The 12,524-nt window shown below is 60.8% G+C and overlaps 1 protein-coding gene across 17 annotated transcripts in view; it reads left to right on the top strand.

Moving 5' to 3' along the window:
* The window catches only part of MACF1 (microtubule actin crosslinking factor 1), a 148,819-nt gene that overhangs the window by 41,352 nt on the left and 94,943 nt on the right, over positions 1 to 12,524 (top strand). For 9 of the 17 annotated variants that reach the window (XM_063356213.1, XM_063356212.1, XM_063356214.1 and 6 more), the window contains 11 exons: positions 42 to 119; positions 1,949 to 2,041; positions 8,264 to 8,430; positions 9,203 to 9,315; positions 9,408 to 9,514; positions 9,966 to 10,085; positions 10,191 to 10,286; positions 10,544 to 10,671; positions 10,784 to 10,877; positions 11,634 to 11,788; positions 11,927 to 12,203. In XM_063356213.1, coding sequence (XP_063212283.1) covers positions 42 to 119; positions 1,949 to 2,041; positions 8,264 to 8,430; positions 9,203 to 9,315; positions 9,408 to 9,514; positions 9,966 to 10,085; positions 10,191 to 10,286; positions 10,544 to 10,671; positions 10,784 to 10,877; positions 11,634 to 11,788; positions 11,927 to 12,203 — 1,428 coding nt within the window. Of the gene's footprint in view, positions 1 to 41; positions 120 to 1,948; positions 2,042 to 4,186; positions 5,294 to 8,263; positions 8,431 to 9,202; positions 9,316 to 9,407; positions 9,515 to 9,965; positions 10,086 to 10,190; positions 10,287 to 10,543; positions 10,672 to 10,783; positions 10,878 to 11,633; positions 11,789 to 11,926; positions 12,204 to 12,524 lie in introns of those variants that run through there. The other 8 variants (XM_063356198.1, XM_063356201.1, XM_063356204.1 and 5 more) reach the window with 3 other exon arrangements.

Here is a 12,524-nt window from a genome sequence, read left to right as displayed (position 1 = left end):
CGCGGCCCCATGAACCCACTTCTATCACTTCTCTCTTGCAGCCGCGTGAGAAGGGGCGGATGCGTTTCCACCGGCTGCAGAACGTGCAGATTGCCCTGGATTTCCTGAAGCAGCGACAGGTGAGGGCCGATTTAGGCTCATCCAGACGCAGAGCTGGGTGATTTGTGGTCCTTTCTCCTGGGGAGGGCTCTTGGGAAGGGTGTTGAGAAGCAGCATCACCTTGTGCCGGGGTGTGCTCATCACGGCGGTGCTGGCTGAGGACGGCTGTTGAGGGACTTTCCCCGCAGACGTTGCGCACTCTCAGAACCACCCATGCGGCGCAAAAGCTGGTACCAAAATGAGGGACCAGACTCCAGTTCTGGGAAGGGTTTTGCAAACGTCACAGACGGTCACTTCTGCACCCCAAAAGCCTCACCGCGACAGATGCCGGCAGTGGGGATGGGCAGCTGTGGCACGTCCGTACCTTCCCACCAGCTTCGGGGCAGAGGGGGCAGCTGGCTCCTGCCCAGCCCCACGCTGCCATGGCCCCCTTTCCCACCAGCTTCGGGGCAGAGGGGGCAGCTGGCTCCTGCCCAGCCCCACGCTGCCATGGCCCCGGCGCTGGCCCAGCTGGGTGCCTCGTTGGGTGGCATCACCGCTCCGGACGGCAGCACGGACGTGTTGTCCCCCCGTGCTGCCCCTGGGCAGCACCGCCCTGTGGCTTTCCGAGGGCAGGCTCCCTCTGCCGAGCTTTTTGGAAGGTACTGGATCCGCAGCGCTTGTGTGGCTGGTAGGGACCAGGCATCCTCCGCCCCCGCGGGCAGATCCCGCCCGGGGCAGTGGGATGCATCCCCAGACTTGTTGGTTCTGCAGGTGAAACCCCCGCAGCCCCGGGGGCCGGGTGTCCTGTTCCGCCTGTTCCGTCAGGTCTCCCCGCCGCGATGCTCCCCAGATACGCCGAGAGACGATGATAAATTGTACCAGTTCATGCTGAAGCAGAGATTTTTCTCTCTGTGCTGGCCTGAGGGCACTGAATAAATTTGAGCACATGCCCCATTCCAGGGAGGGTGAGCCGCTTCCAGCCCCCCCCGCTCCTCCCCAGCCCCTTGATAGAGACATTTTGCCGGCGGCTCGTGGGAGCTTGTTTCTCTACTTGAATGAAACAGCTTTTTCCTTTGAAGCGTGATGGCCGGGTGGCAGCAGCTTTACTGGGACGTCTTACCCCAGATGCTCCTGCTAGAGACTGTGGGGTCCCACTGAGTGTTGGGGAGCGGGAACACCCCCGTGGGGAGCCCAAAGCACGTGGCAGCTCCCGGGAAGGCGGCTGGGAGGAGGGCAGGGGCAGTGGCCGGGCAGCATCGCTCCAGTTTGCAGCTGCTGGAAGCACCGAGGGTGATGCTGCTGGTGCTGCAGGCATCTCCGTGGGGTTCGGGGACTGCCCATGCCTTTAAACCACCCCTCGAGCAAAGCAGCCGGGAGAGAGCAGCTCTGGGAGCGCGTGGGGCCGGAGTCTGCCAGGAACGGGGGCTTTCGGAAGGACCCTGGGTGAGGGCAGTGATAACCTTTCTGCCTTTGTTAGGGCTGATTGATTAGCAGCTTGGTTTTGAACCCAGGAGGGAGTTAATAAAGCTGGGCCATCCTCTTTTACCCATGCTCTGTGATCTGTAGCTATTAAATTATGCACTAGTGCGCAGGGCTTCGGGGACGAGGCACTTTTCCACGCGAGCTGAAATAAAGCCGTTAAGTGCTGGGAAAGTGCTTCTAGATGGAGAGTGCTGGAGATGTGAAAAATCCTTCCTTCCCCCCTTCCCAAGCCGGCACACGGTGTGGCCTCGCTGCCTTTTTGGGAAATGCCAGGGTCTTGTGCGTCCACTCCCCTCTGGAGTGGCCCCGGGGACAGGGTGGATGGGGACGTGCCCTCCATGGCTGGGCTTGGTGGGGAGCTTTGACCCTGTTGCTTCTCTTTCAGGTGAAACTGGTGAACATCCGCAACGATGACATTACAGACGGCAACCCCAAGCTCACCCTGGGGCTCATATGGACGATCATCCTCCACTTCCAGGTAGGTCGGGAGTTTCTTCCTGAAGGATCACGGGGCGGATGGCGGGAGCGCGTTGTCTCTGCGTGTTTCGTGGCGATGCCAGCTCACAGATCGGTCTGGAGGATCAGCACACGTCGCAGTGTCATGGAGACCGGTGTCGGAGAGTAGCAATGCTCTTTTCTCATCATTTACGTAACGAAATCGTTGATGATGGGTTGTGTGCGGTGGCCTCCCGGTTGGCACCAGGGCTCTTGGTGGTAGCTGTTTGCTCAGCTGAGTCTCTGGAGGAGAAGAGCAGATTCGGAGGGGGCCGGGGGGGGACAGGCTGAGCTCATGCCTGTGTGGGGCTGTTATCCCGAGGCGCTCCCGGCCCTTTGGGTGGTCAGTGCAGCCACGGGATCTTTTGTTGGGATAGAAAACATCAGCTGCAGGACAGTGGTTCAGGACAGGGACGGGAGAAGCTTTCTGACCCAGCTCTGGAACGCACTTAGGACCATCTCCAGCGATCGTGTGCTGCAGAATGGGGTCTCATGTTTTTAAGAGCCTCAAATTATCTTACTGTAGCTTTGGTGGCCTCAGGGGGACAATGCGTGGCCTGTAATGCCACCAGTGCGTTGGCATGTGGGGCTTGCTCAGCGGAGCTGCTGTTAGCGATGTGGCATTAGCCCTGGGGCTGTCTCCGCCGATGTGGCATTAGCCCTGGGGCTGTCTCCGACAATGTGGCATTAGCCCTGGGGCTGTCTCTGCCGATGTGGCACTAGCCCTGGGGCTGTCTCTGCTGTGGGATGGAGCCCCGTGGGAGCTGCTGTGTCCCGGCTCCCTGCCGTATCCCCACGGGCATCTTCCAGACGAGACCAGCGCTGGCTTTGAGACCTCGTAAGGAAGATTTTCCTTTTTGGAGGATGAGTGGGCAGCGCCTTTTGGGGGGAGCACGGGGATAAATTGGGTGTCAGGCTGCTGACGAGGCGCTCTGCCGGCGTTTTGGCCCCGGGAAGCAGCCGGGGTCGAGCAGGGTCTGGATGCTGATGAGTCACTGTCATCTCTGGTGGGGCCCTGGCTGGTGGCATCCTGTCCCCGCTGTCCTCGGGGTGGCCCTGCCCTGGTGCGTCCTCTGCTGCAGGAGACCAGGGAGGGGAGATCAAGAACTCCTGGGTCCCCTACACGCCCAGCTGGGAGGGGACACTGTCACCCGGCTGTTGGGGACAGGGTGGGTGACGAGGGGGCCCCAGGGGAGCTGGGCTGGTGCCGGCGAGCCTGCGCGTCCTCTCCCTGCTGCGCTAACGGGATTTTTTCTGGGGTTGTGGCTCCATTGTGAACCTCTTAATCTCCGGTGTCCCAGTGCCGCTGCCCGGGGGCAGGCGGCTGGGAGAGCCCTGGGGGGAGCTTTGGCGTGGGCTGGTGTCCCCTGCTCCCCATTTTCTGTCTCGTCCCTGCTTTTGGCATGTCTTACCCTGCTGTGGTCCCTCCGAGCTGGCAAGAGGAGTCGGGATGCTGCACGCTCCTCGAACCCCTGCCCTCGGCGGCGTTTGGGGCAGGACGTGGGGCCGGGCTGGGACAGGAGCATCGGCGCTGCCGTAGCCTGTTGGGACCCCGCGTCTGTGGCTCCCGAAGCGACACTGGGTCCCCAGGGCACCCGGGGCTGCCCCTCTGCGCCCTGGCAGGAGGGTGGGCTCGTCAGCCGGTCTCAGCATTAAGAAGGAAGGAGCAAACCTCCCGAATTGGAGCGGAGCACCCCTGCGGGAGCCAGCGCAGCAGCCCCGCGTCCCCGGCGTGCGTGCAGAGCCGCTCTGACTCCTCCCTGCTTTTTTTTTTCCCCCTGTTTCTCTCCCACCCCTTCCTTTATGCTACCTTTTGCCAACCTTCCCCGGGTTTTGTGTTTTTTATCCCCCCACCCCATCCCTTCCCCAGCCTCTCCCGCTCCCCCTCCCGGCTCCGCCGCCTGATTCCTGCTCCCTGTTTGTGTTGGCGAGGGCCGTGCTCCAATTACCTCATATTTGGAGAGAAGGACGCCGCAGCCAATCCCCGCTCCCTCTGCTTTTAGGTCAAGTGATTTCTGAACTGCAGTGAGATGCTTTGAATTTGTCTTCTCGCAGCGCCCAGGCTGTAAGATGGCTGTCTGGAGCGGCGGCGGCGGCAGGGCTGGCGGGAGGGAGCGGCGGCAAGGGGCGGTCGGCGGCACGGTGTACGGCGTGTGTTTGATCCGATGAAGCCCGGCTCGGGATTTATTCGGGAGCCGGCGACTCGCTTAGCTGCCTTACAGCCGGCACTGAGGAGGAGGAGATGGGGAATTCTCTGGGCTGCGTTAAAGAGCCAAAGGAAAAAGCTGTGGGAAAGGCACCCCTGTCTCCCAAAAAAAGGGTCCGCTTTAAACGGAGGCGGAGGGGGAAGAGGAGAGCGATGCCGGAGGCAGCCCCGCAGGAGGAGCCCCCGGCCCCGGAGGTGGCTGAGGATGAGGAGGCACTGAAGTGGAAGGCAGCCCCGCGGCAGAAGGGAGGAGAGGAGCCGGTGGGGGGAGACCCCAACCCTGCGTCCCTGCACCCCGGGCTCATCGTGCAGGTGAAGGAGCGGTTTCAGGGAGAGGTGCAGAAAGCTCGCCTGGTGCTGGAGCCGCGGCAGCCGGCTGCGGCGGGGGCTTCCCCGGAGGAAGGCACCACCGTCATCGCTCGCTTGCTGGAGAACCCGGCCGAGAAGGGCTGCGAGAAGGCGGTGAGCCGGCTGGTCGAGCTGCAGAGGAGCGGTGCAGGCAATCGCCGGGCTGTGCTGCTGCCCGTGCGCGGGGACACCGATGGCCGTACGGAGGGGGTCCTGTCCCCGGTGAGCGCCGTGTCCAGCCAGGAGCCAGCAAAGAGCCGGGAGCCAGGGGCCGGCAGCGCCACGGATGCCTGGGGGAGAGGAGGCAGCAATGATCCCGGCTCCAGCGCCGCGTGGACCTGCTCCTCCACAGCAGAGCCAGGCACTGTTTCGGAGCTGTCTACGCCGTCCCCCATGGTGGATCAGCTGGAAAACCCCAGTGTGGGGAGGACCTCAGGGTTGCCATCGTTTCGGGCTGGGGAGGGAGATGGGCATGGACTGCCGGTCTCCCGCAGCCCGTCCTCCTTCAGCGGGCGCAGCGGCGGCGCAGCCTGGAGCTCCTCGGGGTACGGCAGCGACCCGGCACGTCGGCCGGCCAAGGGTGCTGGAGCCAATGCAACCACGGTGTCTCCTGAAGGTGGCCACAGGCTTGCTGCGGAGGGCTGGGCTCGGAGGGGGAGCTCGGGGACGGCCAGAGGAATGGTCAGTGTCTGTGTGTACCCTCACCCCCTTTTCGGAGCCGGGTGGGGGGACCTGGTTCAGTGGACCCCAGGTCCTGGTGGCCCCTGGGGACAGTCGTCTTGGTGAGGTGCAACCTTGAGCTGAGCGTGGGCGGGATGATTGGTGCAAAAAGCTCCTGTGATGCCTTTTCCCCTCTGAGCATCTCTGCTGGGAAAGCATCCCCCGGGGACCCGCCGTCCTGTCCTCTGCTCCGGCAGGGGTGGTCGGAGAGTGGCTCTTGCCGGCAGCTGCGACCAGCGGTCACGCGGGCTCTCGGTGCCATTGCATTTGCCATCGTCATCTTGCTTGCGGTCACTGATGTCACACATGCCCTCGGGGCTGTGTGGTCGGGTGCAACTTTGGGATGTCACCTGCCTGCGGGTGGACATGGAGGTGCAGGGTCTCTGCCTGCTCTGAGGGGGCTCCAGGAGGAAGAAGAGGGGATGATGCTGTGTTTGGGTTTGGAGTCCATTGTTGCTGTTTGGAGGTGGCTCTTTGGGGGTGACAGGGCTGAAGGCACTGTAGGGTTTGGCTGGGGACCGCACGCCCCGGGACAAGCACGTGGTTGGGGGGGCAGGAAAGGGGCTGTGGCCCCCCGATACCTTTGCTGGGTTGGGACTGGTGTCGCGGCCACCATCCAGCCTTCAGTTGCCACCGGTTGCTTGATGTCCAAGGCTGATATTGGAAGGGTTTGGAAAGGGCTGGCCCCGGGTCCTGTGAGTTTCTGCTCTCTCTTCTCGCTGGTGCCTCCCTAAATCTTTGTCCTGACACAGACATATGAAGAAAGGAGGGTGGAGCTGGTGCCGCATCCTGCACCTCCGTAAGCGCGGCTCTAGGAGGGTTCTCCTGCAAGGATGCCCTCGGGGAAAGGCCCAGCGGCTGGAGAACCCCAGTGCTGTGTGAGTGATTAAAAATAAAGGATTTATCTGAGATGGGTGCCGTGAGGAGCTCCCCGATGGGCAGCGGCACTGGAGAGCCCAGGTGGGGCACAGCCGATGGGAGGGTTTGCAGAAGGTTTCATTCCTCTCTTAATTAAGAGCCGCTGGGTAATCAATAAGGGGGTGCTGGGCAGGTGGAGGGTTGTGGGTCCCTCCATGCTCCCTGCAGGCGTGGAGGGCCCCATCCTGCTCCTTGCCCATCGTGTCACCCTGTCCATCCTGCCTCTGGTGCCGGGTCCCGGCATCCCTAAGGAAACCTGGCCCCCGGGGCTGGAGGAGTTAAAGGCAGCGCCGGTGGTGTGGCAGCGGCTGACAAAGAGCAGTTTTGTGTGTGATGAGCGTATCAGGCTCGGCAGAGGGAGGTGAGCTGCGGCATACCAATTACACCGCCGCTCGCCGGGCTGTGCCGTGCCTCGGCAGCATCCTCCCCGTCCCCGCCGGCGGGAGAGACGGCTAATCCTGCAGCTCCCTGCCGCCTGCCTGCAAAGGGATCCTGGCAGCTGGGATCCGTGCAATGCCAGCACCCAACTGGCTGTATTTTGGGGGGGAATAAAGCAACTGGGTGTTTTCCAGGCGGAGTGGGCTTGGAGTGGCGGCGGGTAGGGCTGGGTCCTGGCACACCTTCTCCCTGCAGTGCCGGGAGGAGAAATCCAGCGAGCAACCAGCCCTCCTTGCCTTTCCACAGGCGCCCCGGAAAATACGTGAGGCTCACATCCTCCCCTTTGTCTGCCCCTTAATTAAGGGGAGGTAATTGTACTAATTGGGGAGCTGGGGGGAGGGGGGGGATGGGTGAGGAGGAAGCCGTGCCAATCAGAAATATGCTGGCATGCGGAGACACGTGCGTTTTGTCACGTGCGAGTCTGGGATTTGCAGCCGGTCCTGGGCGTCTGTCTAAGAGGGGTCTGTGACTGTCGGTCTCTTTTGTCGGGGAAGTGGGTCACAGCACCCCTGCCACCAGCACCCCCTGCCCCTGCATCTCGGGGCGAGGCAGAGGGGGGGACGCGACAGCCTTCTCCTCATCCTTCCCTTTCCCCCTGGGATGGAGCTGGTAGCTCCGCTCCAAGCAGCTCCGCTGGCTGGAGGTCGGGGAGAGACCTCTACCCCACACGTGTTCTCAGATAGCACCTCTGAGTGCCGTTTCCCACTTTTTAAGTTGTTTTTTAGTTTCTAACAATGTGATGCTCCAGCTGGAGCATCCCCCAGCATGCCGGCTGCCCCGGCGAGGGATGGCGTTGGTGGTCCCCTCTTGGGTGCTCCCCCACCGCCCAGCTATGGGTGCTGCTGGGTGGGGTTGACCATTCCTGCGTGAGCCCCGGGTGTCCCAGGGTGCTGGGGCTCCTCTCGGTGGGCGCTGGGCAGGAGCGGGCAGCGGAGCGGGTTTGTACAGGAGGGTGCAGGAGCACTGCTGTCGGCACAGCGTGTTCGGGGCAGGAAGAGACCCGCCTGGTCCCCGTCGCGCCAGGGCAGTGTGTTCCCGGCGAGGTGTGCCCCAAGCCCTGGCTGGGGGACATGGTGCTGGCATAATGTGCTGGGGCGCGCCACAGGCTGCCGGCTGCACAGCGCTGCTCGCCGGTGGGCTCCGGGCACATGTGGCAACCACCGCTCCCGAGAGCACAGCCCGGGCAGAGGAGCAGCTCAGTGAGCTCGGTGGTGGTAGGAAGCCAAGGTCCGGCGGTGGTGGCTCCGGTGGCGGCAGGGCTGAGCTGGGCTGCACGCGTGGCCAGGCAACACCTTGTACCCCTGTGAGATGGGGCTGGCAAACGGCTGTGCCTCCCTCATGTGCCGGGATCTCCAGTTTGCCCAAACCACACCGCACCTCGTCACCCTGGTGCAGATCCGGCGGTCCATCCTCATGTCTGTTGGCTTCGGGGTCCCCTGTCCCCCGTGGTGACTGGGAGTTTCCTCCTGCCCTTCCTGGCAGCTGCCATATCTCGGGCAAGTTCATAGGAGCTGGAGGTGCCTGGTGGTCATTCCTCCACCTGCATCACCCCATGGCTCTGCCACTTCCTTACAGATCTCTGACATCTACATCAGTGGGGAGTCGGGGGATATGTCAGCCAAGGAGAAGCTGCTTCTGTGGACACAGAAGGTGACGGCGGGTTACATCGGGGTGAAGTGCACCAACTTCTCATCATGCTGGAGCGATGGGAAGATGTTCAACGCCCTCATCCACAGATACAGGTAGGCAGGAAGGAGCAGCGGAGAGCATCGTCTGGGTGGGAGGAAGGGCTGGGACCTCCCAGGCGTCCCACCGCTGCGGTTGGCGATGGTGTGGATTGCTTGGAGATGTAGGTGAGGCTTGCAGGGAGCAATGTCTCTTCTTACCTTTTATCTCTTCTGCCAGATAGCTGGGGGGTGGATGCTTGGGAAGAGCACATCACGGCATGGTAGAGGTCAGAAGGGACCTCTAGAGATCATCTAGGGCCAGAGCAGGGTCACCCAGAGCAGGTCGCACAGGGATGGCCTCCAGGGGAGTTTGGAATGTCTCCAGAGGAGACTCCACACCTCTTGGGCAGCCTGTGCCAGGGCTCTGCCACCCTCACAGCAAAGAAGTTTTTCCTTGTGTTCAGATGGAATTTCCCGTGTTCCAGTTTGTGCCCGTTGCCCCATGTCTTGTTGCTGGCCCCCACTGAGAAGAGCCTGGCCCCATCCTCTTGCCCCCCGCCTGTTAGCTCTTGCTGAGCATTGCTGAGCTCCCCTCTCAGCCTGCTCTGCTCCAGTGAACAGCCCCGGGGCTCTCGGCCTTTCCTCAGCCCAGAGATGCTCTGGTCCCCTGAGCATCTCCGAGGCCTCCGCTGGACTCTCTCCAGCAGTTCCTTGTCTTTCTTGAACCGGGGAGCCCAGAACTGGACCCAGTGCTCCAGCTGTGGCCTCACCAGGGCAGCGCAGAGGCCTGCCTTGACCTTTACCAATGTCGTGGTGCCATGTTGTGACTCTGGCGTGTGTCTTGCAGGCCAGATCTGGTGGACATGGAGAGGGTGCAGATCCAGAGTAATCGGGAGAACCTGGAGCAGGCCTTTGAGATCGCCGAGCGGCTGGGGGTCACGCGGCTACTGGATGCCGAAGGTGGGTGGCCGGGGGAAGCGGATGGTGCAGGGACATGCCGACCTCTCCAGCCGCTCCCGTTCCTCACTGCTTTTCTGCTTCCCCCTTGCCAGATGTGGACGTCCCCTCTCCGGATGAGAAATCCGTGATAACTTATGTGTCTTCAATCTACGATGCCTTTCCCAAAGTCCCCGAAGGAGGAGAAGGGATCAGCGCTATCGTAAGCATCACTGCAGGTTGGGAGGCTGGGACGGCCGTTTGGGAGGCAGCTGGTTGTTGCTGGAAGGGTTTGGAGGTTCCCCGTCCGCCATAGCAGATGGACAATGGGTGGAAGAGGCTCAGGGGGAGGAAGGAGCTTCCCCATTAGCGTGTCTGCCCTGAGAACGGCCGGTGTGCCTGTAGGACCATGGCATTCTCCAGGCTCTGCAGGTTATGCCATGGGTTTTGAGCTCATGGGAAAGCTGAGCTGGCTTCCAGGGAGCAGCTTGCAAGGAGGATCCTCCTCCTCATTCCTGTACCTGGGACGGTGTCACAGCAGGGAGGCGCAGGCGAATGATCCACCCTGTAGCTGTGAACGTGGCACTTCGCTGTGCTCGACAGGGCCGGGCTCTGCCTGTCCCTGCAGAGACCTGCCCACCAGCAGCGCTCTGCAAGGGTGCTCTCACCCGCAGGAGGTGGATTCGAGGTGGCTGGAGTACCAGAGCCGCGTGGAGTCCCTCATCTCGTGGATCAAGCAGCACACGATACTCATGTCAGATAAATCCTTCCCCCAGAACCCTGTAGAGCTAAAGGTAGGTCCTGGACAAGGTCCATCTGCGGTGTCCCGTGTGCTTGGCGCCAAGAGCTGGGTGGTGACATTCCCCAGGGTGGTTTCTGATGAGCCTTTCTCACCGCAGGCACTTTATAACCAGTACATACACTTTAAAGAAACTGAAATCCCAGCGAAAGAGCAGGAAAAAGGAAGGATAGAGGAGCTCTACAAACTGTTAGAGGTAAGTATCATCATGGCTACCCTGAGGCTTGTAGGTGGGAGTGTTGTGCTTTTAGCAAGACTAAAGTGTGCTCCGTTGAGATTTATTTTGGAATGGAGAAGTGGAAATAACCCTCAGGGTAAATGATGTAGCAAGCAGCGTGCTGCAGGAGTGGAGGCAGAGCCGCTGCCGTGTAGCCCCACTTTCCTCGCTGTAATTTCTCTCTAGCCAGCTCAAGGAGGAGGTGGAAAATGCCATTCTGTTGATGTTTTCCCCAGGTATGGATTGAATTTGGACGCATCAAGTTGCCCCAGGGCTACCACCCCAACGACGTGGAGGAGGAGTGGGGCAAACTCATCATAGAGATGCTGGAGCGCGAGAAGCTCCTGCGGCCGGCGGTGGAGAGGTCAGTGCCCTGCCCACAGCAGGCAAAGTCCCCTGTGGGGACGTCCCCAGCTGCCCTGGCTGGGGGACATCACAAAGCTTCTCTCTCCTTCTCTTTCCCTCTGCCATCGCAGGCTGGAATTGCTGCTACAAATCGCTAACAAAATCCAGAATGGTGCTCTGAGCTGTGAGGAAAAACTCACTCTCGCGAAGAACACGCTGCAAGCGGTGAGTGTGTGGGGTATTTCCCCCCTCCTGATTTCATTTGTTTTGTTTTCCTGCCTCTTCTCTTATGTCCATCTCTACCCCTTTCTTCCGTGTGGCGTGGTGGGTTCCCTGGACAGCTTTCCTCTCTCTCCGGACATTGAGCCCATCCCAGAGGGGCTCTAGGGGCGGTGGTGGATACCTGCTGATCTATGGGACAGGGACCCTGGGGACAGGCGTCTGGGGAATGGCCTTGCCATGCAGCAGGCTACCTCTGGGGAGGCAGCTGGTGAGGCTGGATGTCTGCAGAGGTGCTGCCTCGGGGAGAACTGCAGTTCTGGGGAAGCTTGTTGTATAATGAGGCTTAAAACCTCCCAAATCTGTTTTATCTGTCTAGAAGACGGGCAGAAAGGACTCAGTTGCAGACTTGTAGCTACCTGGGTAGGGAGTAGATTTCTGAAGAGGGGTGTTTTCTTCTGGGAGGAAGATGTAAGGGTTGGGAGCTAAAAATGGTTAAACCCAAGCAAGAAGGTAGATGCTAAGTGCCTGTCCGTGGGATTAACCATGGGCGCCCATCTATCGCTAGAAGCTTTCAGTTCGTCTGCGGGAGCTTTTCTAAAGGGCATGTGCTGGGTGTGGAGTGAACTCATGTTCTCCTGCTCAAGTCAAACTTGTAGATCAAAAGGTCTTTAAGTCGATGCTGGGCTGCTATGGGGTTCTCTCTGCCCGCGTGCCCGGGCTGAGGGGACCCAGCCCTCAGTCTCCTCTCCCTCGGTGCAGGACGCCGCTCACCTGGAGTCGGGGCAGCCGGTGCAGTACGAATCCGACGTGGTCGTCTACCTGCAGGAGTGCGAGGGGCTCATCCGCCAGCTACAGGTGGATGTGCAGATCCTTCGGGATGAGAATTACTACCAGCTGGAGGAGCTGGTGTTCAGGTGAGAGGGGCTGTGTCCCAGATGGTGTGTGGGTGGAGAAACGTGGTCAGGGGCTGATGCACGGGGCTCCTCAGCTTGCTGCAGGGAAGGATGGAGTGTGCGTGCATCTTCTTACCCGTGCCTTGCTTGCTCCTCCAGGATCATGCGGCTGCAAGACGAGCTGGTGACGCTGAGGCTGGAATGCACTAACCTGTACAGGAAAGGCCATTTCTCCACCCTGGAGCTGGCGCCCACTTCCACGCTGAGCACGACGCACTTGAAAGGCGATTCCCTAACAAAAGGGCTGCACACCTCCTCCGCCTCCTGGTTCCGGAAGCCCATGACCAGGACAGAGCTGGTGGCCATCTCCTCTTCAGAAGATGAAGGCAGCCTCCGGTTTGTGTACGAGCTGCTGGCCTGGGTGGAGGAAATGCAGGTGAGCGCTGGCGCTCGGGGACACATTGCCTGCCTCCGCTCACACTGATGCGGGAAGGAGGGAAGCTGGCCTGGGCTTTTTCCTGCCTTTAGCTGTGAATAATTGCTTTGGTGGTTCAGAGTTTCTGGAGGGCGCCGATGCTTCTGTCTTGAGTCGGGTTTTCTCTCTTGTGATCCTGCTGATCAGTGGGTATCCAAAGATCCTTTCAAAGCTGGAAGCAAATCTGTACTGATGCAGTCAGTCCTTTGGTCTTATGTGGGTGTGAAGCTTGTGTAGGTTGTCCCAGAAGTCATTCAGTGTTGGAGCACTGGCTTAGGACCT

This window comes from Chroicocephalus ridibundus, chromosome 19, assembly GCF_963924245.1.
Source record: "Chroicocephalus ridibundus chromosome 19, bChrRid1.1, whole genome shotgun sequence".
In the NCBI taxonomy this organism is placed as follows: Eukaryota; Metazoa; Chordata; class Aves; order Charadriiformes; family Laridae; genus Chroicocephalus; species Chroicocephalus ridibundus.
This window is presented reverse-complemented; position numbering and strand designations above follow the sequence as displayed.